This window comes from Taeniopygia guttata, chromosome 10 (genome assembly GCF_048771995.1).
Source record: "Taeniopygia guttata chromosome 10, bTaeGut7.mat, whole genome shotgun sequence".
NCBI lineage: Eukaryota > Metazoa > Chordata > Aves > Passeriformes > Estrildidae > Taeniopygia > Taeniopygia guttata.
Genome location: NC_133035.1, coordinates 8177645 through 8203539, shown reverse-complemented (window position 1 = coordinate 8203539; position 25895 = coordinate 8177645). Strand labels below are relative to the sequence as shown.

Genomic DNA, 25895 nt, shown 5'->3' with positions numbered 1-25895 from the left:
AGTCGTTCACTGGATCTATTTCAGTTTGTTTTGCTGTAGAATTCCTGTGGAGTCTCAAGTAAATTATCCAGTGTGCTGCAACAACTTCCCCTTGTCTCTGAAGTGAGATTAAAAGAACTGACCTGCTGCACCACAGTGCTCTGAAGCACCAGAGGAAAAATAAGCACCAAACACTACTCATGCAGTTGAAAGATAGAAAAACACAAATAGAAACAGCCTTGATTATGTATTCTAAATGTGCAGTGTCCTTTGAAATTGTCAGAAGGTCTGTACCTGACCTTGCTGCAGAACAGAGTCCACAAATTAAGGATTATTATTGGAAATCATTCCTTAACGCTGTGATGTAGACATCTGAAAGACCTGGATCATCAGCTATTAATTCAAATTCAGCTGTTGATCCTGATGATCATCTATCATATCCCAGAATGGGCTGTAACTATTTTTCCTGAGTGCTAAATATCAGTTCTTTTTTATTTGAAAAAGCATCCATAGCAAATAAACAAGTTTGCTGATCAATATCAATAGGGTACCTTTTTGATTAAATATCTATGCATGTATCCTCATCCCTGGAAATGTAAAAATTTATTTCTCCCCTGCATTAACTTTTTTTCCTATGTTTAGAAAACCTGTATCAGAGCATCAGAATGTGTTGCTCTGTGCTTGAATTTTGTTTGCCCTAATGGCTTTTAGAAAGAGCAGTACTGAAATTTGGTAGAGTCCCTTCCCACATCCTCTGTCAGTAGAATTGGCATGGATATTCTTCAAGATGTTTTTTTCAGTCCTGGATGTTCTAATTTTACACTGCATTATGGAAACATGAAATATGGAAACAAGTTCAATGCAAATCTCAAAACAAAATACCAACAGTAGTGAAATGTAAAAAAATAATGAAGGCATCTGCATTACTATTAACACGAGCACTAACTTTTCCTGCATCCTTCTCTTGGTGTGCCTTGTTGAATACCACTGGCCTGATAATGGCAGCTCTCTCCTTGGTGACTGCCAACAGAGTTTCCACAATCCCACAGAAAGTCATTTTTCAATGGCACAGTTTTGATTTCTGATACAAATATTCCCTGCTGTAATCAAATATTTTTAAAATTTATTTTAATGGTAATTGTATTTCAAGGCCTACTAAAGCAAGTCTGTGTTGCAACAGGTGTTTCCACATTTGGTTTTCTATAGTGCAGTGTATCTTTGCACATAATTCCTAATTCCTTGATTGTAATGGAAACCCCAGAAACCTAGTGTATAAAAAAATATAATGTTATTTATTTCTTTGCAGCTGGATGCTGAAGCTAGTGTTGTTCTAAAAGAACTTCAGGTGAAACTTAGCAATGTATTGGATGAACTCAGTGTAACGTATGCTGCAAGGTAACAAACCCATTTACTGCAAACCTTAGAGGAATATTCCTGCTCAAAAAATCTCCCTCACTGATGAAGTCTGGGTGATTATTTGGATGTCCTGAGGCATGGCTTGCTTCTGCCCTGATAGACTGGTGTGCATTTCTCTGTGTGTGTGTTTAGACTCTGAAACAAATAACAGCAGCCTTGCTGTAAAGGCAACTGAACATCATCTGTGGCATGAACATGTTACAGAGGCGAGGCTGATGGCTTATGTTCTCCTTTTTGGAAAGCAAAGTCCCTGGGTTTTTTTGCCTTGATGCTATGTTAAACTTTCCTCTCTGACCATGTTTATGTTGCTTCCTGAGACTGACAGCTTTTTCCAAGTGGCCTGCTTCAACCAGGGATGTCTGCCTGTGTTTAACCTGCTTCAGGTGGTCGTTGTGAATGGCCTTCTTGGCTCATTTGCTTGCCTGTGGCTCTTCAAAAATTGTCTATTGAGCCTTACTCTCAAAACCTTTCATTAATCAGAGTGCACACTGCAGTCCTGAATGTGTATGGTGCTGTGCCAGCAGTGGTTGTGGTATAAGAAGTAGCAAGTTACTTTTGCTTCAAGTTAGAAAGAAATCTGAGAAAGAGGGATTATTGGTGCTCATTAAGCAAAGTCTGTTGTTGCTTATTTAATCCATCAATGGGCAGTCTGGGTGGACAGTCTGGTTTTTTCTCTGTGCTTGGTTTGCTGTATTGTCTTGCTGTACTTTTTGCTCCCAGGCTCTGCTTCTCGGATCATTGACAGTGCATGAATATTATTTCTTTCCAGGGCTTCTTTCTGACTGAGCTAACTAGGTTTCTGCAACAGCAAACGCAGAACAGCTCAGTGTAGGATATGCTCCAGATAGCTAGAACATTCCTCATGGCTCAGTTTACTGCTTGGGTCTGTGAGGTTAACAATGTTGGAAAGATGTCTAACGTCAAGAAAGGCAATGCATTATTTTGGCTTTTGTTGGAGGGAGGGACTGGTCCCAAGAATTTCCATGAGCAGTTTCACAGCTGCCTCGTGTTGATTTTGTCTAGGGCTTTAAAGTGTGTAGGTAAGTGTACTTCCAAGTGCATTTGGAAAAGTTTCTGATTTTTCCAGTGATTTTACGTCGAGGTTTGTGTTCTCTTTTTACAATTAGCCATGTCACTAGAACAACTGATTGTTTCTTTTCTCTCACAGTAGATTCATTTTTGCTTTCCTCAAGGTAATCTTTGCCATTTATCTTTTCAGCTTAACAGACCCCATGGATTTTTGGCCTCTGTTTTGCATTTCTGTTCATAAACTAATCCTAAACCATTTTGATCCATCACAAATCAACCCATAAAACAAATTACTGTGTGTGCACAGTACACTCTTCATGCCTCTGAGCTGGTGACTGATTAACTGCTGTTCTGCTTTGTGTCAATATGTTGTCCAAAGATTATCACATCAATAGCACTTTAAGGCTGTCAGACACTCAACCAGATCAGTTAGGAAACAGAACAGTTTTCAGAAAAGCTGAGCAGATACAAACTTGAGGAGGAAGGATGTGTTCACAGTCACCTTGAAGTGAAAAAGATTCCTCCCAGGAGGAAGAGTCTGACTGCTTCAAAGCAAGGGGATTTTTTGCAAAAGGATATTTTAAACAGCCCAAGTGTTTTAATGCTGTGTAGTTGCAAAGACGTAACAAACCTTCTGAAGGCACTGACTGTGGGAAATCTGGAAAAAGTCAAATTGAGCCAAACAGGGCAGAATCAGTAGGAGTTTTTGATTTTACCTCAAGAAGAATATCAAAGCTTGGTTGCTATTAACCATCAAGAGAAAAATTATGTATCATCACCTGCTTGTATCATCCTTACACATCAAAAATAAAATCTTGAGAAGTTGTTCCTAACTGGTAGTCAATCATATCTAACCTATAGATTCTGATACATCTGTTGCTTTAGAAAATAAATATTTGGCATACCTACAAAGCTATGAAAATTGTGGCAGAATGGAAGCAAGGCAGGGGAAGAGATTAATTATTTATGAGCTATGATCCTCAGTAGAACTTATTTTCAGACTGTAACACCATAGTATCTTCAATTTTGAGCATTGCATCATTGCAGAAAATATTTAAGTCTTATTGAAGAACCTGATGCAAAATCATCCTTATTGTTTTATCTCCCAGAATTCTTTCATTCTGTTTTTTTTTTTTTATCCTATAGTTTCCAGTTTGTTATCGAAGATTGTGTAAAACAAATGAGCAATGAGCTGAATCAAATGAGAGGAAATGGGAATGCAGCAGCCAATAAGAACAGTGCAGCCATTGATGCTGAGATTGTGCTTCGGCCTCTCATGGATTCCCTGGACAAAACGTAAGTGTGGCAGGCTGGATTGTGTGGCAGGCTGGGAACTGGATGCTGCAGTCAGGCACATTTGGTATTAATCTGAAGCACTGTGGATACCTGGAAGCACTCTATAGTATTTTTAATATTTTTAGTATTCACTACGTGCAGAATCCCGTGCCTAACCTCTTTACTTACACTGAACAATTTTTACATAAGCTGCAGGCTTGTCTTTCCATGTCTTGTCATGTTTTGAGTCATTGAAAATGAGCCAGTGCAGGATCTCTCTCCACAGGCTGTGTTATGAAGATTGTGCTGAACAAAAGGACAAAAGTAATTCCTATACTGAAATTGTCTGGAATTTGTTGTAGGCTTGTACCCAATGTCCCACTGCTTATTGATATGCACTTCTGTGTCACCAAAAACCAGGTCATCATCTAAACAGAAGCTTGATTTTTTTTTTTTTTTTTCATTTGGTAAAATGCTAAGTTTTGAGAGGATCCTGCAAACTCATTCTGCATTCTGTAAGTAAGGATAATTTATGCTGCCATCATTCAGCAGTGACACATTCTGAAAGGCAGCACAGGCATGTCTGTAAGCACATTGGTGTCATTGGTGCTTGTCAAACACTAATGACACCAAACTTTTTTGCTGAAAGTGGCTGTGAGGACAAGCAGCCTGGCACTGATCGTGTACTCCAGGTCTCCAGTCACAAGTTACACACCCCTTTGGTTCCTTAGCCGCGTTTTCCCCAGCCAGAAATCTTCAAGTGAAGATGGAAAAGGTGCCCTAAAAATTTAATTTTACTGTAAGTAATAGATAGCAAGATTGCTCAGACATGTCAGTATATAGAAATAAATGCGTTCAAACAGTAGCTGTGAATATGCATTAGCTGTCAGCAACCAGTTCTACATCTCAGTAGAAATGCAAAACAAGAGAGACAGTTGCTCTTTATTTTTAAGACATAAACAAATTATATACTAAAACTTTAATTTAGGGGCGTGGGAGTGCTAAATTGTATCATCCATCAAACTTTATAACTCATTATGATTTTGCATTTTCAATAAACATGCATCAGTGATATACTAAGCATTACATTAGATAGTGGAAATTTATATGAGTTTGTAATCTGCAAGTCTTTTTATCAAAAATATTTACTGATAATATTGCAAAATAATTTAGCTACTGAGAAATTTTTATTACTAGAGAAGAGATAAACCTTAATGGCTATTAATCTGAGCATGATTGAGCACCTCTGAAGCCTTAATGCTTGTTTTGGTGACTGGTTTGTGGTTTTGTTTTATTCCAGTTTGAGTGTCTCTGCAAAAATCTGTGAGAAGACAGTTCTGAAACGGGTTTTGAAAGAGCTCTGGAAGTTAGTCTTAAACAAGATAGAAAAACAAATTGTGCTTCCACCACTGACAGATCAAACTGTAAGTGTTCCAGAGCAATTCTCAGTTTATATAAAGGACTGTAATAATGTGCCTGAGCAGGTGTTGCCAACTACCCTGTTCTGCACCCTGACACAAGGAGTACCACCTGCGCTGCAGGCAGTGTTGCTCTCTGGTGTCTCAGAGTTGTGCAGCCAGCTTGCTCCTAGATGGTGAGGAAGACTCACTCCTTCATTTACTGCCTGCCCCAAATCAGAGCACTTTTTATGAATGCACTCATATGAAAGAATGCAGTCATGTGCTCTCATACAAGGGGTTTAATTTAAATCCGATTTCTCCCTCAGTTTCGCTGTGCACAGTAACATGAAGAGTGCTCCTTGCCCTTCCAAGTCACATCAGAAATTCAATCACTTCCATTTTTGTAGGTTTGAGAAGGCCAAGGATGCCCATCCCATCCTCCAGCCCTGCCTGCTCTGCCATTCCTCGTCTTGAGGCAGCACTTAATTAGCATCACGAAGCTTCAGCCAAATATAGCACTAAAGATTTGGGGGATTTTAATAGCAGCCTTGACAGGAGCTCCTCTTTGGGCAGAGCTGCATTTCCAGCCTGCTGAGCAGAGGGAAAGGAGCTGCACTTACCGAGTGGTGCTGCACAGGAGCCCTTGTGGGGCATGGCCTGATGTGAGCCCTGCTGGCTGAGCCGAGGGCAGCACTGAAATCATCCTGTCAAAGGATCACCAAAGAGAGCCTGGCTTGGAGGCCTTCTCATAACTGCTTTTTTTGCCTTTTTTTTTTTTTTTAATTTGTTTGAGGGATTGGGATAACATAACTGTTAATTCTTCTTGTTTTCAGTCTTGTTTGAAATAAGCTGACCATTTTAGGACAAGCTAATCGTGATGTTGCCACAGTGTGCCTTTGGCGACTTTGCTGTTACACATGCTATGGTACACTTCAGCTGCTAAAAAGCTGTTGGTCAGGGTCCATAAATTAAAGGCATTTCATTAAATCTTATTCTAATATATTGAAGATGCATAAAAAAATATTGCTGGACAGGCAGGAAAAGCTCTAATAGAAAATGTATAAATGGTGCAGAGATAAAAATGAAATTACCTGAACTATTAAAAATTCTAGAGTAGAGCTGATCATGGCCAGGACTCCAGGCACTGAATTTGTTCATATTTACTGTCATGACCTTGCTAACTATGCATAATTAGAAGCAACCTCTCTGTCAATAAGTTTTGAATTTACATTTCTGAGATCTTTAATTTGCTTTTCAAACTTTCTGGTGCGGATTTTATCTGCAAATTCATAGGTAGCATTTCAATTGGGTAACTGCATTTTCCATCATGTGTTAGGAGCATTTATATGCTTTATGTAGGCTCAATTATTCGTAGGACAGTCAGTTCAGAGGGGAGTTTCCTTAGTGCTATCCTCTATATAGAGTGTTTCCAGTAGGCATTGTGAACTATTCCTTTTATTTTGATACTTTTGTTTACTACTGAACACATAATTAAAGAAAATCACTGAAAGGTAGGTTACTGTTGAGAGATTTTCTAGCCCTGAATATTTCTTTCTGTTTGAGGTTGGGAGGCACAGGTGTTCAGAAACAGGGTTTATTTTTTCATTTATAAATATATATATATATATATATATATATATATATATATATATATATATACATATATACATATTTATCTTACCATTCTTGCTACTAAAAAATAATGAAGATTTAAACTGCAGTTCTATATTACATTTTCTTCAATTGAAGCATATAGGAAGCAAAATTATTTCTGGAAAATTAAACTCTTTGGAACAGAAAGTCTAATGAAAAATTACTCCAGTGTAAGTTGGATGAACCTTTTTCCTGAGATCCTCATAATCGGAACTACATTTTGTTGAACTGCCATGTAACTGCACTGGTAGTTATGGTGCTTGGAGTAATTGTGGATGTGAGCATGGAATTACAGTAGGATTCTGTTTGTCTGAGACAAATGTGTAGGCATTGGCCTTTGGTGTCATGCCAGGATTTGGCTATTGTAAAATATTGCTCGAACTTCATAACATTTCAATATCTTTTCCTTTAAAACAAAGGTTCTGGCTCACAGTACACTGTTGTGCTGTGCTTTACTCAGCTGAGGATTTCCCTTACATAGGATTTTGCAGGTTCCTCAGGGCTGCTCACTTCCCAGTATGATTGTTAATTTTAGCACAGCACCTGAGAGCTGCAGTTATGGATAAATGTCTCACTGACACACACTGAGAACAATCACAGCCTTAGCTTTCAGTATTAAACACAAAATGAGACAGCAGAAAGGAGAGCACAAAACCACTCTCAGCAGAAAGTGCAATATTTGTACCAGCTATAGAATACTGGAGGCAATCTTGCTGCAGGCATTCAAGCACTTGGCCTTATCAACTGAATGAAAATGTGTCTCCTGTGCAACTGAAACTTTTATTTAGCTTTGCAAAACGATGACTTTGGCCAATGTCCTAGCAGAAAATAAGATTGTGTTGACATAAAAAGCAAACATGCTGTTGTGAGTCTGTTTCCTTAATTTTCAATGTGATTACAGGGGCCCCAGATGATATTCAGTGCAGCCAAAGATCTTGGACAACTGTCAAAACTCAAGGTAATGGAGCCAGATGAAGCTGTGACTGGCTTGCACTAACAAAAGAAGGAGGAAATATTAATGACTGTGAGGCCAAACCTCATGCCTCATTCTTGTTCTTATGTGGTATAATTGAATATGGCAGTAACTACTCAGAGGTGAATAATTATTGTACAGTTTCATCAAAACCACGTTATGAATAGAAGACTCTGTGCTTATGTGGTAAGTGATCACTACATGGGTCAAGAAGCCATCATCCCCATATTGCACAACCAGGCCTTATGAGCGTTACACATCACACCAAAAAAAATAAAAGACAGAAAAAATCCCTTTGCTTCTAGAAAAGCCCTTAAGGTGAGAATACCAGCAATTTTCTTTCTGTGGACTATTTATGTGCATTGAAACATAGTAAAGTCTTCAGCAGCTCAGTGCTGGAATCTTCTTGATGGACAGCAGAGATGCTTGATACTGATGTCAGTTGTTTGACAGTAAATGCCGCAATTAGGATTTCAGATTTGTACAGAAATGTGTATTTGGGCCCTCTATGAATGATTGTTTAGTTTGCTAGAGGAGTTAAAATATTACCTAAGTTAATCACTGACTGCTTGTTTAGACAAAGATTTAACAGGAGTGTAGTCACTCTATGTCTAACATGTTCCAAGAGAAACCTCTCTTTTTTTTTTTTTAACATGGGGCATTAACAAACATGTGTTAAACTGTCAGGTTTATTATTACAATTAACTACTTATATATCATATAATATAATTATTTTAAGTTAAATTTTAACCTTTCCCCCATCCCCCATAACAGAGAAATAATACATCCTAAGAAAAGAAGTAATGCTCAGTATTAACCAGTGAGTCTGGTTCTTTACAATCTGTGTTTTCAAGAAGCAACACAATTGCTCTAGGTTATAATTTGTTGTGAAAGGATTCTGAATTAATCCCTGTTAATCATAGTCCTTGGGGGGCACTTGGTGGATGTTTGTTTGTTTTGCAAAGAACAGATATTCACAATATTGTCTCTCTTTCAAAACCAACTGCAGTCTTCTGTTGCTTTGCAGGACCACGTGATCCGAGAGGAAGCCAAAAGCCTGACCCTGCGGCAGTGTGCAATAATGGACGTGGCACTCGTTACTATAAAGGTACAGCTTTAGCTCTTTTCCTGCTCCCTGCTGGAATGCCCAGCAATGACTGATTGGTTTTTAGATAAAAGACTGGAGACTTGCATACAGTCTTCATGGAGTTGGTTTCTGAAGTCAAAAGAAGTCATTAGGAATATTTATTAGATTATTAATTAACATATTATTTAATTTGCTTATCAGTATTTTCCACATTGGCCTGGATTATTAGTTGGTGTAAATAACTTAAAAGCAATCAGTTTCTAGAATAACAGCATATTTTCCTGCCTGCTGGGAAGAGACAGCACATCAGGAAGGTAAGGAGGCAGCTACTGAAGTATAAAATTGAAGATATAAATAAAAAGAAATACTTATGATCAAGTGTTTTGCAATAAAAACAGTCTCCAAGACAAGCAAAAAGTAACAGAGAGGGCTCACAATTGCCATTTTTTGTATTTGTAGTGGAATTGGCATTTCTTTCAGAAATAAAAATAATTGGGAATTAGTAATGTTGTGGAAACCAATTGTAAATTGAAAAAAATGAAGTATGCTCCCAAAGTAAGCTGCATGAAGTATGTGAATCCAATAATGTTCTAAACACATAAAAGCTGGGAAGAATGTAAACTCTAACCTTGCCTAAATTTCCAGGCCTTAAACTCTTACAGATGAAGAGATAGGTGTTTTCCATGTCTAAGGAACAGGATAATAACAGATCCAGCTGAATCTGTAAAACCCTGTTGGTTATCTTTCTGTATTCAGTTCCATACAGTAATGAAAGGTTCAATTGTTGGTTTGCTTGCAAAATTCACCCTTTATGGGAAAAACAAAAAAAATAGTTAAAAACTCAGGAAATCAAGGGTCAGGTGTCTTTGTTTGCTTACATGACTATTAGCTTTCATGGAGATTTCAGCCATGTGTAAGTGCTGCTGTAGATAACATTTTACTGGGAGAGACAACTTCAAAAAAATCACAGTAATTGTCACAATAGTAGGAAATATTAACAGATTTTAACACTTGTTTATAAATTGATTATGAGTCTTAGTGAAATCATTTCTAAACTCTTGAGCAACTAAGATGAGAGAAAATTTTTTTGAACATATTGTATGAAATAATTTGCTTGAAAAGATACACATTTTAAATAAGTGTTTAATGATGAGAAGATAGATTTATTCAGAACTTTTTAAACTAACACTATTAAGTATTGCAGCCTGATGACTTCTGTTTTACTCCTACAGATATGTTTTCCCTTTAACAGTTAGTAGACAGCAATACAGAACTGTAAATAAGAAGTGTTATGAAATATTTATGTTTCATCTCCAGCAGAATCTTGAGAACTGGAAGGTGAAATGTGTTGGCTAAATGCAAAGGGCATATGTGGACTGTAGGTCTGAGCTGTCCAGATAAGGTGGGATACAGCATTTAGAGGAGATGTGTGTATGTGAACTGGAATGTAGATACTGCATTTATTCCTTTGGCAGCACTGCAAAAAGGCAGGGAGAGTAAATTCTGCTTACAGTCCCCAAGACTTCCTGTACAGAGGGGACCAGTATTGCATCTCATCAAGCAGTCATTGTGTTCCTGAAATATTTTTACTAATTAGCCATTAATGGGAGCTTTATTGATCTTGAGACCTAGAACTGTAATGGAGGTTGCAAAATGCTTTGCAAGGTGTTTGAACAAAATGAAGGTATGTAGCACATTTATCTTTTCATTGTGGCTAACACGAATCAATTCATCAAACACTGTCCTGTACAAAACTTTAGGAAAATTTCTTCATTCTGGGAGGAAAAAGGGAATAATCTGTCCCCTAATTTTTCTGAACTCAATTTTGGGATTGAAAATATAATATAATACATTTATATATACAGTTTTTATATATATATTTCACATAGTCACCATGGCATCAAAGTCATAAGCATATTTGTTTTTCCAAATCTAGCTGTGCCACTAGAACCAAAAGTCCTCTTCTCACACTGCTACTCCAAAACTTCACACTCTGGAGTATTCTCTCTGAAATGTTTTATCCTTTTCTAAACTCATTCCACTCTCTGCAACCTAAAAGAATGCTTCAAATATTTTCCAATTGGCAAATTAATACTTTAGATCATGAAGACCAAAATCAAAATTTTGTATATTGTTTTCTTCCCCGATTATTTTTTACCCTTGGAAAGAAGCTTTGTACTAGAGATTATGGCTGTAGTCTGAAATGCTATTATAAATCTAGACATGCCTGTTGCTACTTCCAAACATTCATTTAAGAATTTTACTTAAATTTGTATGTCTATAGCTGAAGCATTTATATTTCCTCTGTGAACAACCATATTTGTTTTTCATTTTAGCAATACTTCCATGCTGGAGGAAGTGGGCTAAAAAAGAATTTCCTGGAGAAGAGTCCAGACCTGCAGTCCCTCAAATATGCTCTCAGCCTTTACACACAGACTACCGACACCTTGATAAAGAAGTTTATATCCACACAAACGTCTCAGAGTAAGTGATCTGTAAGGGACACAAAAAATGCATCCTATTGTATTTTAAATGTTCTAAATTATTGATTGCAGATTACATTCTCTACCCCCATTAACCCTCCTAATCTCTACCCCCCAATAAACTCTTTTTTAGAGTTTATTGACACAAATTTGCCCATGTGATGTTATTGATGTTACCCCTTCTCGAATGCTGTTGTTGGGGCTTACCTGGGGGCAGTTCCTTTAGGGGCTTCTGACTGCACAGGAAGAAAAATTCCTGAGCTCTGGGTGGAAACTGGGCACCAGGCTTATTTCTAGGAGCACTGCACACATCATTTTCCAGGATGAATATTTTCTTCATTCTGAAAACTGCAAATTTGTGCATAATAGTAATCTTTAATAGATTTCTTCTGATGACCCGCCTGCAACTTCATGTCTTTGGGAAAGAATACAATTTACTGATACAATGAATTACCCTGCTCCAGCTCGTAAGAATCAGAAAGGTTTAATTGGCTGGTAAAGCTGGAAATCAATTGCTTTTACTTCTAAAGTACAATGTTACTCATGGTATAAAAAGCATGAAACTTGAGTTTTGCAGCTTGCCCCAAGATTATTTCTGAGGAATGATTTCCTAAGCTGTTTCCATATTAAAACTGAGATCTCTGTTAGTAACTCATATATTACAAATAAGAAAATAGGTATAAAACTCTTACATGTACACAAAAAAATTAGCAATATGGATTCCAGCAGGAAATTGTTACTTCTTATTTTACTTTTCTTTAACACAGACCTTCATTGTAGCTTCAGGAGGGAAAAAATACTTAATTTGTAGCAATAAGTAGTGAACTTTTATTCATCCTGAATCACAAATTTAATTTTCTGATTTCCATCCTGATTTCAGCCTGAGGTCTGTGTTCATTTCTGTGCACACATTACCATGCCTATATTTGCACACCAGTATTGTTAGAAATGTAGCCACTGGGAATTAAACTTAAGGAAAAGTGACTCAAAACTTTTCATTATCCTTTAATGCCTCATTTAAAAGAGCTAAATCCTCATCTATTATGATCTCCAGCCTCACAGCTATAACTGCATCATTAACTTTTAGTTAAAATAAGCCTGTCTGCAGATCAGAAGCCTTCTCTGGAATATAATTAGATTGATATTTGGCCTATTTTTTTTCACATTGCCAATCCATAATCAGTAGACAGTTGGATATAATTTTTGGAGACAAAAAGAAAAAATACTATTGTAAGGAAATAAGTTAAAAATAATATTGTAAATGTAAAGAAAGTATATATTGTATAGTATCTATGACTGTAGATAGAATTGGATGCTTGGTTTTACTGTAATGACTACAAAAATCAGACAACAGTCAGGCTTACTTTTACACAGGTTAAAATAGTTTCTCACTCACCATGACTAAGCTGCAGATATTCTAAGAAACTGAAGAGCAAAAATTACCTGATTGGTGAAAAGGGGGAGTTAACTCTACACACAAACAGAGAGCCTGAGGTTGGACTTCATGATCATGGATGTCTCTTCCAGCTTCAGTGATTCCCTGATTCTGTGATAATGGCTCTGTAAAAGTGTCTTATGCTCCCTGATACTTCCTCTATTCCTGTTGGTGCAGGATCACATTCAGTAGGAATACCCAAATTATCCAACACAATGATCTCCACTGTCTCTAAACAAGGATTGCTTGAACCAGAGTTTTGTTTCCCAGCCTTTGTGCCCACACATCCCTACAGATCTTGGCAACAAACAAATTTGTGTAAGATAATAAAAATAAAACCATTCCTGATTTTTAAAATGGTGACTCAGGAATTCATAGTTTTTCCTGTGATGATTTCATCACACTAGATAGTTGAAAGCACAATTCCTACTGCCTTTTTCAAATTATGAGATTACATTGTTATAGACATATGCTCTAAAAGCAAATTGTCATGCAACAGGCATAATGAAATGAACTTCTGTAATCTTACTCTGATGATTTTTCTTTTCAAAGCACCACTACAGACTCTCAAGACTCTTCAAAACAGACAAGTGTTGGAATAAGTAAATGACAATGAGGAGCATAATCTGGGAGCAACATTTTCAGTAACTGGGTTTTTTTGGTTTTTTTTTTTTTTTCCTCCATATAATGATCTGCCATGGCTGAAGGTCTTTTCCAGCTGTAATGATTCTGTGGTGATGAAAGTTGTAAATTTAATGCTCGCTCAGTGTGAATACAAATCTGCAACCATACTATGAAAATTAAGGATAAAAGAAAAATGTTCTCTAATAAAGATACAGACATACAGGTACCAGCTTAGCTTTATCAGTGACATAGCTTATTAAAAATAGCTGCCCTTCTGCCTGGCAGAGGAGGAGGGAGAGGTTTCTCTTCAACTGTTATCCCAGATCTGCCACACAAATTCAGTGGAGATTAAATCCTGTGGAAACTCTGATCAATACAGATTTTAGCATTGGTATCAAAACTAGAGTAAGGGGGATATAATCAATGACTGTCCCTGTGTATAAACATTTCCAGAAAATAAGCAGAACCTGCTAAGCACTTATCCTGTTTTATTCCAAACCCACAAATGTAAAAGATGCAGAGCAGCATTTTCTTTTGCAAATAAATTATCAGTATTTTTGATGGGAAAACTTTTAATAATAATACATAGAACGATTTATAAACTAGTAATGAAATTTACTTCCACCTATCTGAACGTCACATCTAATATTACCCAGAAAGGATTCAGCTGATTTTGCAGTGTTGTAAGCACATTCATCTGGATCAGTTTTCTTTTTTAATTGTGCACAAGAGCTGGCACTGCCAAGAACCATTCCAGGAGCAGGTCACTGATGGAGTCTCTATAAAAAGGACATGGATACAGACCAAATGATTTTGCAAAACCTGGAGGCAGTTTAGTGAGGAGAACTGCATTCCAAAGCCTGAGTGACCAGTATTTAACACACTAGGTGCTCACTGATACCTCTGCAAAGAGCACATACAACACAGCCAGATGAGAATCCTGCACCATCACCTAGTAGATCACCTGAGGTCCAGCTCTCAGATTGATTTCATTTACTCTGGACTTAATTGTCACTTCATTTGTGTAATAATAATAATAATAATAATAATAATAATAATAATAATAATAATAATAATAATAATAATAATAATAAACATTAGCTCATGCTGTAAAAGTGAGTGGATTTCTTCCTCTAAATTCTGCTACAGGATAACATTCTTCCATACATTCAGACTATTATATGGATTTCTTTCCAAATCTTTTGTAACCAAACCATTCCTTGTGCACTTGAGCCAAGCATGAATCTGTTGTAAAATAGCAGCACAGTGCCAAGGCTGACCTGTAAAACCCAGCTCAGCTGCAGGAACTTGGGGGTTCAGTGCTGCAGGGCTGGAGCCCCCATGGCTGGTTCACAGCTGGAAGACAGGCAGCAGCCAGCCCAGAATTTCAGGGAAAGCTCCAAGGCTTCTGCAAAAGACAATATATTTTGTACATTGACAAGGACTCTAAACAAATTGGACAAATTTCAGGTCAGGCAGGACAAGATCATTTGAACCAAACTTGAGCTAAATTCAACCACGTTTTCACAATCAAGACAGAACTCTAAAAGCCAAAGGCTAAACTCTCCCCATACTTCTGCTGGTGTATTGCATGCACTTTCCCACTCCATGGTACACTTGACTTACTTTTAGTCTGTGCTGAGACCAGTAATGGTGAGGCTTATCTTAAGTTACTCCTGAAAAAAGAAGAGAGAAGCAGTCACTTTTTTAAGCTGTACTTTCCCCTTTGAAACTGCTTAAAGTATATCAAAATTAAATGGCTATGGTTTAGCTCAGCAAATGCCTTGAGTCTTCAGTAATTTCATAAACTATAGCCAGTGCTGTGATGCAACACTAATAACATTTGAACAAATATTATTTTAATTTTAGCAAACTGCATAAAAAGACAATCTCAAACAGAGTTTCCTGAATTAGTTCTCATTTATTACCACTGATTTTTCCAAAGTAAACACTACTCTTGCATCTAAAATGGTTATTTATTGGACATAAATAAATATTTTTTCTTAGAAATTTACAGCAGCTCCAGTTCACAAATAATATTAATGGCAGGATTCTGCACTATATTTTTTAGCTTGACTTAAAATAGTTTGTATCACTTAAGCAGAAAAATCAATATTCATCTCACAACACAGAGCTCATACTGCAAACCTTACCTGGGTTTTTACAAGGCTGCAGAAAAGGCTTTGCTTCAGCTGGTCTGATTCAGATTTCTTCATTCTTACGCCAGATAACTGAAAGCTAAAAAGGGAAGATGCACCTGAAAACAAAATACATATTAGGTAAATATGCCTATCTCTAACAGTAACTCCGTCCTTGTCTTGTGAAGTCATCAATACAGGGAGGGAAGTTACACAATCAAAAATGAAGACAAATTATTTTCAACTGCCAAGCCAAAATTCAGTTCTGCTTTCTTTGCAATCTGTAATTGTACAAAGCCAAGCAGAACCTCAATATTTCATAAATAAATGGAATGAGATTAACAATAATCTGATATTAACTATAGTTTAAACAAGCAGATAGATAACATCATACTACTGAAAATAAAAATTGCTTAAATTGTTTAGCCGCTCTTATAGGTGGAAAAGACCTTTTCTTCTTTTACTTGTCAAAACCATTGTATTATTAACTGTCATATTTTGAAAGCTATACCTGTATTCTAACAGGAAATTTAAGTCCTGCAGAGTGTTTCCAGTTCTCTCATAACCCATACTTCAGACAGAATTTAACTCAAGAAATAATCCCTGCTTCATCCACTGTAGTTTCAAATTGAGGTCAGAACCATGTGTTACACAACCTTATTTCATGCAACAAAAAAAAAAAAAAAAAAAACCAACCAGAACTGCATTACAAGCTGCAGAAATCAGCACACTATTGCAAGCAACAAACATGCAAGATAATAACAAACAAAGAAGAAACTTGCTGAATTTCAACTAATAAAAGTATTCCAGCATATTCTGATAGCAAAGCAAATGCACTCAGAATAGTGGCAGAAAAATAATTGTTTTTAAAGTACACATAGGTAAAACCAGACCACTGGTAAAGCAGTAGGTCTTTACAAAATACCTCAGTTAAGAGGCTTTCACATTAGAAAATTTCTGGTTGTCCTTTAAATGAAACCATAAAGCACCTAAATTTAAAAAATGTTGTGTATCAGTCTCCTCTAGGTCTTCAAGAAAATAAATGCAAGCTACAGGTAACCATCAGTTATATGATACCAATTTTAAAAAACAACTTCCCACTAGAAACAGAGCATTCCATACATGTAGAAACCTCTTGAGAGGCCTGGGTGTTGTCTGGGTAAAACACTGGTCACAATACATGCATATATAAAAATACATAAAAAAAATATATGTAAACCCACAGAGGGATAGATGAGGCCAGTTGATCCACACCTCCCAAATCGAAGGTGGCTCATGCCCAGTTTCTCTGCCACATGGGCAGAGCAGCAGCTGCAGCTCTGGGTGAGCTGTGCAATTGCAGCCCTGGCTGCGTGGAGCTTTCCCCAGCAGAGATGAAGGGAAAGGCCTTAGCTGGTGATCCCATGCCAACACTCACACCACAACATGTTTTATGTTATGTTCTGAGTGCCTCAGATCCCTGCCTGACACCACAACAATTCCACTGGGAGGGAATGTACATTACTAGTGTGGCTTTGGCCAACTGAGGAGAGGCTTACAGATGCTGCTGAATCTCCTGCCAACCTTAATCCCATCCCAACAAGTGATTCTTTAGACAAACGATTTACATTTGCTAATCAAATACAAACCTAAATCTTTTCAATCTTTTTATGGCAGCATGGTGAGTAAATGGTTGCTGAAGTAATCCTTCAAGTACTGAACTTGGTCTCAGGATCCCCCAAAACAAATTATTATCAACAATTTGTATAGCAACTTCTTGAAGCAAAGCCCATGTTGAAGTTAGTGTGATTATCATTATAAAATCAGTTTTTTCTGCTGTCTTGCTTTTCTCTAGCACACATACAGAAGAGATCATCTAGCTTGCTACATCCACGTCTCCTAACAATTCAGCTTTAATTTACTCTTTGTGGATTAAATGAAAATGTTAGAAAATCCACTCAAGGTTTTCCTCCAAATCAGTCTTAAGATCCTCTGAAAAATAACTCTATGAGTCACCCTGATATTTTCTCTCCTAATAAATTAACAGCTCAACACCAGACAAATGTATGTATTTTATTGCCATCATCAATCAAAAGATGACAGAGTCCAGTCTGGATTAAAGTGCTGATTTCATAATTTATGTAATTCCTAGAGCATTGGAAACTATGAAAGCTTGAATATTTGTTCAATTCTTTCATTATTATGTCCCATTTAGAAAATAAGGTCAAAGCACAGGTCCAGTATTTAAATGAGCAGCTTTGTGCTGAAAAAGCCAGTGAGGTAAATGGGATAGGTTTGGGTTCCACAGGCACCAGTGCAGGGTCAGCTGGCCTGGCTCCCAGTGCTCAGCCAGCTTTCTAGTTCTTGGGTAATAAAATCATGTCATACATGATTCTTAGTTTGCAGGTAGTTGTTTTTCTTCTGAACCAGATTTCTAATCCTCAGAGGAGTAAAGATGATCTTGAAACCCTGAACCCATAGAGGCAGAGTAAAAAAAAAACCAAAAAAACCAAAAAAAACAGAGAGAAATATATGTAAACCTCCACAAATTTTGATACAGTCATACAAAGTTTTTAGAATCTTGCTTATTATCTTTGGCTACTTTGGGGAAAAAGTACTACAAGTCACCACATTCTTAAATTTTATGCTGATTTTCTGTGAATCCCATTTATTTCTACTGGGCTCTTTTTTTCATGCAAGCCTAGAAGTTAGTATTCAAAGTTCTCCTCATTTAAGAACTTTTTGCTGCTGAAAGTTCAAGCAAGACAAAGGAATCCTTCCACAGAAATATGCTTTTGTGCACAATCACAGATTGATTCAGTAGGGGTCTCTTGTATTTAGCAAAAATATTATCCTAGAACATACAGGCAGTTACTGTTTTGTTTTTACAAAACATACATTATTCATTTTTCCATTTGCATATTTTGCTATTTTCTCAGAGTGCACAAGTTCACCTTTTCCAAAGATACCAACTAAGGAACAGAAGGGAATGGAATTTCTCTGTGCACTGTCATGACTAAGAAATAATGACTTGGACCTTAGTCCAAAATGTCTGTTTTCTGTCAAAATCGTTAGTGCTATAACAACTCTCACATTGATGCCATTCCAGGTGCTAAATGAGGAGGGATAAAAGCCTGACTTCAAGGTCTTTCTAGTCCCTGAGGAGCAAGCATCTTTGGTCACAGGAGATTTTTACTTCTTCACAGTTTATTTGCTGCAAAAGAATGGCTTAACTTTAAATGCACATGATCACTTTAAGACCCACCAGTAAGAGAAAGCTGTACTTTGAATGATATAAATATACCAACAAATAAAATGTAAAGCAGGTATTAGAGAGCAAGCAGTAATAATTAAATATCCATAAGGTTTTCAAATGTGAGGCAGAATAATTATAAGTTTGTTAGCCTTCAAATGAGTTATATTACAGTACTAAAAGAAGAAACGTACCATCGTCCTCTGCAGTGCATAGAGAGATTTATTGTCAGCTAAATTGGCTTATTAAATGTAGTAGGATAAATGGACCTTTCTATAGTGCAGTCAGAATCACTAATTCCTGCTGTGACTGTACAAGAAGTGGTAGCAAAAAAAGAAAACAAAACAGCAGAAAAAGACAGATCAGAGACTTTAAAATGAAGTACCATAGTTCTTGAATGTCAGCAAGAGATGCTATAAGTACATACTAAATGTTCTGGAATTGTATCTCTAGTTTGTTCAGCAGGTAAGAAAGAGAAAGATAGATGGGGTGATTACTAAAAGAAACCAAGTTTATATTCTAGACTCCACTAGAAATTCTCTGTGCTCACTCAGATGTTCTGCACAGGAGGTTTTCTCAACACTACTGAATGTAGGGTCATTTTAATGTCAACTGCTTTCACTACAAGACTGGGTGATTTTTTGCACAGATTTCTTTATGACAATATCAAGCCCTATTGTACGTACAAGACTTGAATTACAGGCATTGTCTGCATTTAATCCAGGTAATCCACAGAACCAACATGGAACTTTCACACAAGTCAGCACCCAGGGTTAAATGTAACTCCATTAAAAACCTGCTACTCACTGATTTATGGCCTAATGACACTGTGTTTGCAAGAGAAAAGAAAACCAGCTTTAACTTTATGACTTTCTCCAAATGAGAATTTCCTTTCTCTTCCCAAGTAAAAGCAAAGTTTAATATAGTCAGATAATACATTGGTCTGTACATCTAAATAAAGCCATTTTATTATTCTTACTATTTAGCTTTTCTGGTGCATTTGGTCCAACTTTCCACAAATTCTTTAAAAAATTGTGTATTATTTATTGTAAGCAAGCATATTGTGAGCAAGCACCAACTCAAAGCTTCCATATAGTACAGCTTTAAGTAATTATCCAAATACAAGAAACTTAATTACTACCACTGAAGCTAAACCTCTTGTCATTAAAAAACTATTGTCTAATAAGTTTCTTATTTACATGTGGTCCAAACACTCTGACAGATAATGAAATACATCTAACAGCAAAATATGTACAGGTGCCCTGCAATTCAGAAGTGGCAGCTGTAAATACAGTAAGACATTGACACTGTGCATTTTTAAAACACGCCTATGTTTCAAAAGTAGGTTCACAACAAATCCAAGCCAAACTCACCTGAAAGCTTGGAAATGAGGCTGTTAAATGATCACTGAATTTCCAATCAAACAACAAGTAAATATAGTCAGTTTCATTTATGTTTTACTGTTATAATCTGATATATTGTGGTACCTTTCAAGACAATATTTTAAGTCATTTTAAAGATGAATTCTGTACAAACTGACTTGCAACCTCCCCTGGTTCTCAAAAGCAAAAACTTTAAAAAACTAAGTTTCTGGTTCTCCTGCCATCCCCTTCGACCTTCTTTCATTTTTAAGCCCCTCTGTCTGTGCTAGTGCAGAACTTCAGTAATTTGTTGAGACAAAACCTTCAGCAAAGGATTCATAAACAGTGATATAGAGGTAACTTTCCAAATACACATTTAGCAGCGACATTTTTGGGAGGTACGTGAAAAACTCGACAAACCCGCCAACTTTAGCATTTCAAGATGCAAACACACCTAATGACAACCAGAATGGAAAGTTCCAGATGAACAGGTTTTTTTATTTCTCTGGGGCACTTTCCAATTGCCCAGTTCTTTTGTGGTAAAATCATTTATGAATCTATAACTGATTCCCACTGGAATGTGAAACATGTCAGAAATGTTCAAGTGTTTCTAAAGGAAAATACCACTCACCTTTGGCTGTCTATTTCTCTTGATGCACCGAGAAGTCAGGTGTGCTAACCAGTAATTCTTGTTTCAGGTCAAACTGCTAATAATTCAGTGGGTGAGATATCTGTACAGGTGGATGTCTCTACCCATCCTGGAACTGGTGAGCATAAAGTCACTGTGAAAGGTAAGTTTCAAACAAGCCAACTTTAAAAAGAAAGGAACAACAAAGACCAAACCTCCAAGCACTACATCCTATGTATAACATACCAATACTAAAATAAAAAGTGATAAGTATTATAGTACTTGAGAGACTCTGAGTACACTTCAGGTGATTAGGAGTGCACTTTTTCCTTGCTCAACATCACCAGAAGTTCAGATTATGCAGACAAGTAGTGTCAATGCTTCTCTGTGTAGATAATTTAAAGTTATTATACTAAGTTATAGAGTTATAAATTAAAATGTGTCAAATTATACTTCTCGATTGCTTGTGCATAATTCAACTTCTAAAAAACTTCAGCAAAGCTGAGTAGTAAATGACTGCACCAAGTCTTAAGAAGCTGCATTTTTAACAAAATGCTTTTGTTCTGCACAACCTGAATTTCAGAAACACAGGATCATTCAGATTAGTATAAGCTGATTTTTTTAAATCAAAAGAAAAAAGAAGCTGTAAAAGTAAAGGATTTGTAAAATACATGTTTATATTTGATACTTTGGAACCTAAAAGTAGTCAGACAACTTTACTTAGCAGGGAAGAGGCAAAGTATCTTCCTAGGCTTACCAGGTATTGATATCCATAGGAAAGCTCTCAGATCACCTTTCCTGGCTTTACCAAATCATAGAGGGTAATTAATTGGAACTCTTCCAATGGAATTTTATTTAACTTAATTTCTTTTATCTCTTTATAGTTGTAGCAATTAATAACCTAAACTGGCAAACAACAGCTATGTTCCGGCCATTTGTGGAGGTTTGCATACTGGGTCCTAAGTTAAGTGACAAGAAAAGAAAACATGGAACCAAGACAAAGAGCAACACCTGGTCACCTAAGTACAATGAAACTTTCCAATTGTAAGTCTTTTATGTCTAGAAGTTGCATATTTTTTGAAAATTTCCCCAAAATACTTTTGCCTTTAAACCATTAATAGCAAAAAAAGCTATCCTAACATAGATATATAGACACATTTTCACAATTATTTACTGATTTGTATCTTTGTTGTATGTGAAAATGAATGGCAGTCATCAAGCTTTCACTCCTATAAAATCTGGTTAAAATGTACAATTAATTTCCCTACAGAAGAATAACTACTTCTATCCCTAGGAATCTGTTGGCCTAGGTATTTGTTTGGACAGAAGCATTAGTTATTATTTCTAGATATCTGGCCTTCATGCCTGTAGAGATATCAAAATGAGTATTGGATTGTGCATGTGTTAACACTATCGTTTATCTAATGCTGTTACCATTTAATCCTTAAATCAGTAAGAAGCTTCCACCTAACCTGGAGTTTTAAATTTAGTACTTCTCTGCCCTTTCCTGACACCAATTTATTTTCCTCCCCTTACCCTCCTGACTAAAAATCAGTTCACTCTCTGTGTCTCGCCACAAAACTCCTTTTGATGTCTGCTGCCAGGGATTTTCTGTATTGGTGCTGACATTTGGGGAACCAGCTGACCATTTTTTGTACTTGCCAGGGAAAGGTAACTGCCTGTTCCAACTATTGAGGGAATTCTGTTTCTGTTCAGGCTGCTGAGAACAGAGGCTCTATCACCAGTACATGTGAAGGGTTACCTGTGTAGAAATTTTAAAATTAGATAACCTGTTCAAACAAAATGGAACCACAAAACTTAAAGTATCACTCTCACTTTAATTTGCCCAAGATTGCTAGAGTGAATTAATTCCTTGGGGGAATTAAAGTGCACTCCTTGTTCTAAAGTCCCATTGTTAATCCCCACAGCCTGCTGAGTAACGAGGAGAATCCAGGAGCCTACGAGGTGCACCTGTCGGTGAAGGATTACTGCTTTGCGCGGGAGGATCGCGTCATCGGCATGGCCGTCATCCAGCTCCAGGCCATCGCCGACAGGGGCGGCTGCGCCGCCTGGCACCCCCTGCTCAGGAGCATCTCCGTGGACGAGACTGGGCTCACAATCCTTAGAATACTTTCTCAGAGGAACAATGATGAAGTTGCTAAAGAATTTGTAAGACTTAAAACAGAAACAAGATCTGCTGAAGAAACGACCTAAAATACCCAAGTAATGCAAGATTGTCACCGCCAAGAACATAAATACAACGCTGTTGTCTGACTACTGCATGCATGTGCAAATCTGTGGGAATGTTTCACTATGTTTTCAGTGTTTGCCAGTACTTATGTACTATATTTGCAAGGTATGTCAAGGAGCTGTATATCTTTTATACATATTTTGGTCTTTGGTAAAGTAAATGTTCCAATGAAGTGCCAAAACTAAGATTAAGAGTAAATGTTCCATCATCTCTTTTTAAATGTTGATTTCACCTCATCACAATTTCATTATTTTTTAACATTTATTAAAAAGTAAGTAGCTTTTTTTAATTGATAATAGGTTATCGCTGTTAAACTGTGTTGCTTATTTTAAATTAAGTTACATCCCTTACTCTTCTTTTAAAAATGAGGTATACCTAGTTTTCTTCAAACTCTCATGTTATGCAAGCCTCATTTTAGGTGTCTTACTGATGACTTTTTCTATCATTACTACAGATGCAGTTACTTATAGAAAGTGTTTGTAATTTTATAATTACCAATATAAAGTAATGATTTTTTTGCATAAAAACTGAAAAGGATGGAAATATTTTATGCTAATCTCTTTTTCCAACCTTTCATAAATATCACTGTGAAGAAATGCTGTTAAAGCAGGTTCTCAAGAAGCTGTGCTTATCAGAGTTTGTTACTGATGTTTGATATCTTGAGATAACTTTGTTCTTCAAAACTGCCACGGTAATACCATATTTGTATTAAAAGAGTAAGTCAGTATCTGTAGAAGCAGGTTGCTGTACAGTACAGTATATGTGCTTTTAAAAAGTGATTTTTTAAATGATATGGTACTGTACAAGGGGTAGTAGTTTGGAATATGTAATGCCAGTTTGTGGTTTGTTTCTAGAAATTGTTTACGAGAAGAAAAGATGCTGTTAGCATTTTCACTCAGAGTTATTAACGTTGCTTTACATACTTAGCTGTAACATCAGTTAAGTGCTTTATTTCTTTAATTTTTTTTAGAAAAGTTCAACAGTTTGTACTTATGCAACATTACTATGTATTGCACTAAAGCAAACTCTGTGTCCTGTAAATATATTTAGTGAGGAATTGTAAAATAAAGTATGCAGAAACTGCTTTCCAGTTTTGTCATTTGATATTATTTATGTAACTCTTGGTTTTATGTGCATGTAAAGCCCATGGAGTGGGCTTACTATATAGCTTTATAATATATTAAAGTATAATTTGCACTGTCTGGAATCTGGCTGTTTTATAATTGTAAAATTTGATATATCAGTGTCCTAAAAAATATAATGAATTAGGTAGATGAAGTTGCTAAAGAATTTGTAAGACTTAAAACAGAAACAAGATCTACTGAAGAAACGACCTAAAATACCCAAGTATTTTATATGTGTATATACACACATATATGTGTGTGTATATACACATATTTTATATGTGTATATACACACACATATAAAAAGATATTGTGTAATGCTACACATTTGTCATTAGTTTTGGTTACAAGGGTTTCTCATTACACAGGTTGGAGTTTTCAGCTTTGCTTAGGGAAAAAATAACTAAGGGAAGGGAGGACACATAGTTTGTTTGCTGATGTCAGCCTTCTAAAAATCCAACACATGACTCCACACACATAAACCAGATTCTTTCCAGGAGATATTGGTTAGATGTTTAGATGAGATTTTAAGGTCTTTCAACATCCTCAAACTTCTTCCTTGAATACTAAAAATTAGATTTGTCATAAGTATATTTAGACATTTAGATAAGTTATGCACAGTCTTTAGAGAGTTAAGAACACTCCCCTAAGATCGTAGATTCCAAATTGTATTTCTGCCAGGTATAGCCAAAATGTCAACAGTAGGCACAGACTCTGTTTACAGTTAACAAGATTTGATGTAAGAAAACACAGCAGACTCAGTTTCAATTACAAAAGGAGAATAATCAAGAGATGAGATGGTTCCTGGTACAGAACACTGTTGCAGACAAAAAGCAAAAAGAATTCCAGAATATATCATTTGTGGCTCTGTGAATTAAACCAGAAAGGCTGGAGTAAACAGCTTCTGGGTTTTTTTTACCTGGAGCACTTTCATCATATTTTTCTGTGGTTGTTTATTCTACTGTAAAATGGCACACATTTTAGTGCGTAATGGCATCACCACCCACTTAACTGTTTATCCCCGAGACTGGGGATAAAGGAATAACAACAGAATCAGTCAAGGCAGTCAATTACTGCTTGTAGTGGTCTCCCTCAGCTGCATGAAGCAGAAGCAATCAGGCAAGTGGTAAAACCATCCCTTACAATCCACAGCTTTACACAATACCCTTCAGTGTTTCTGACAGGGAAATATTTATAGATCAAAAGTTGTCATGTGGAAGATAAGAGGAAAAAGCATTAACTCTACAGCACAGGACTGCTTTAAACAGTGTTATGAATCAAAATACAAGTAAATGCAATAGTGCATTTGACTACATTTCATGTAGTCAAAATGATTGGCATGGAAGAGTTTTCAGTGCCGTTTTAAAAGCTGTTATAATCTCTTTTAGGGAAGTAAATATCCCATTATAAAAAACCAACTTGTGAGATTTACTTAAGTCAGCTGAGCTAACCTAAGCAAATTGACAGCTGTTCCCACAGCTTCACTTCTCAAGAAAAACAGATGCAACCAAAATCCTACATGGAATTCTGTTTGCACTGGTTAGTTAAGATAGCAAATATACATATTTGCTCTTAGGTAAATAAAGGAGGAAAAGAGACAGCAGAGAACAGCAAGATCAATTTGAGAACAAATTTTCCATTCTCCTAGGGACAGTTACTACATGGAAACCATTTGATGTGCCCCTGAAAAGATACATTCAGAGAAGTCTGTCATAGGACAGCTCTTCAAGCCATTCTGTACGCTCAGAGCTGACAGTTTTCCATAAAACTTCAATAAAGACTGAGAAAGATTTTTGCCCTTTTTATT

General features: G+C 36.5%; 1 protein-coding gene and 1 long non-coding RNA gene across 10 annotated transcripts in view; one reads left to right on the top strand and one right to left on the bottom strand.

Moving 5' to 3' along the window:
- The window catches only part of UNC13C (unc-13 homolog C), a 165084-nt gene extending 140913 nt beyond the window's left edge, over positions 1 to 24171 (top strand). For all 7 annotated transcript variants that reach the window (XM_072933703.1, XM_072933702.1, XM_072933704.1 and 4 more), the window contains 9 exons: positions 1286 to 1374; positions 3571 to 3720; positions 5000 to 5123; positions 7654 to 7710; positions 8753 to 8833; positions 11149 to 11296; positions 20784 to 20876; positions 21598 to 21757; positions 22642 to 24171. In XM_072933703.1, the coding sequence (XP_072789804.1) occupies positions 1286 to 1374; positions 3571 to 3720; positions 5000 to 5123; positions 7654 to 7710; positions 8753 to 8833; positions 11149 to 11296; positions 20784 to 20876; positions 21598 to 21757; positions 22642 to 22927 (1188 nt within the window). In that variant the 3' untranslated portion in view covers positions 22928 to 24171. The remainder of the gene's footprint in view (positions 1 to 1285; positions 1375 to 3570; positions 3721 to 4999; positions 5124 to 7653; positions 7711 to 8752; positions 8834 to 11148; positions 11297 to 20783; positions 20877 to 21597; positions 21758 to 22641) is intronic.
- The window catches only part of LOC115496563 (uncharacterized), a 53103-nt gene that overhangs the window by 12098 nt on the left and 15110 nt on the right, over positions 1 to 25895 (bottom strand). Inside the window, exons 3-8 of one of the 3 annotated variants that reach the window (XR_012057504.1) lie at positions 20717 to 20867; positions 18919 to 19033; positions 15508 to 15611; positions 14981 to 15030; positions 14635 to 14762; positions 13826 to 14133 (exon numbers count right to left, since the gene is read on the bottom strand). This is a non-coding gene — a long non-coding RNA (uncharacterized lncRNA). Of the gene's footprint in view, positions 1 to 11502; positions 11644 to 13825; positions 14134 to 14634; positions 14763 to 14980; positions 15031 to 15507; positions 15612 to 18918; positions 19034 to 20716; positions 20868 to 25895 lie in introns of those variants that run through there. The other 2 variants (XR_012057503.1, XR_004368820.3) reach the window with 2 other exon arrangements.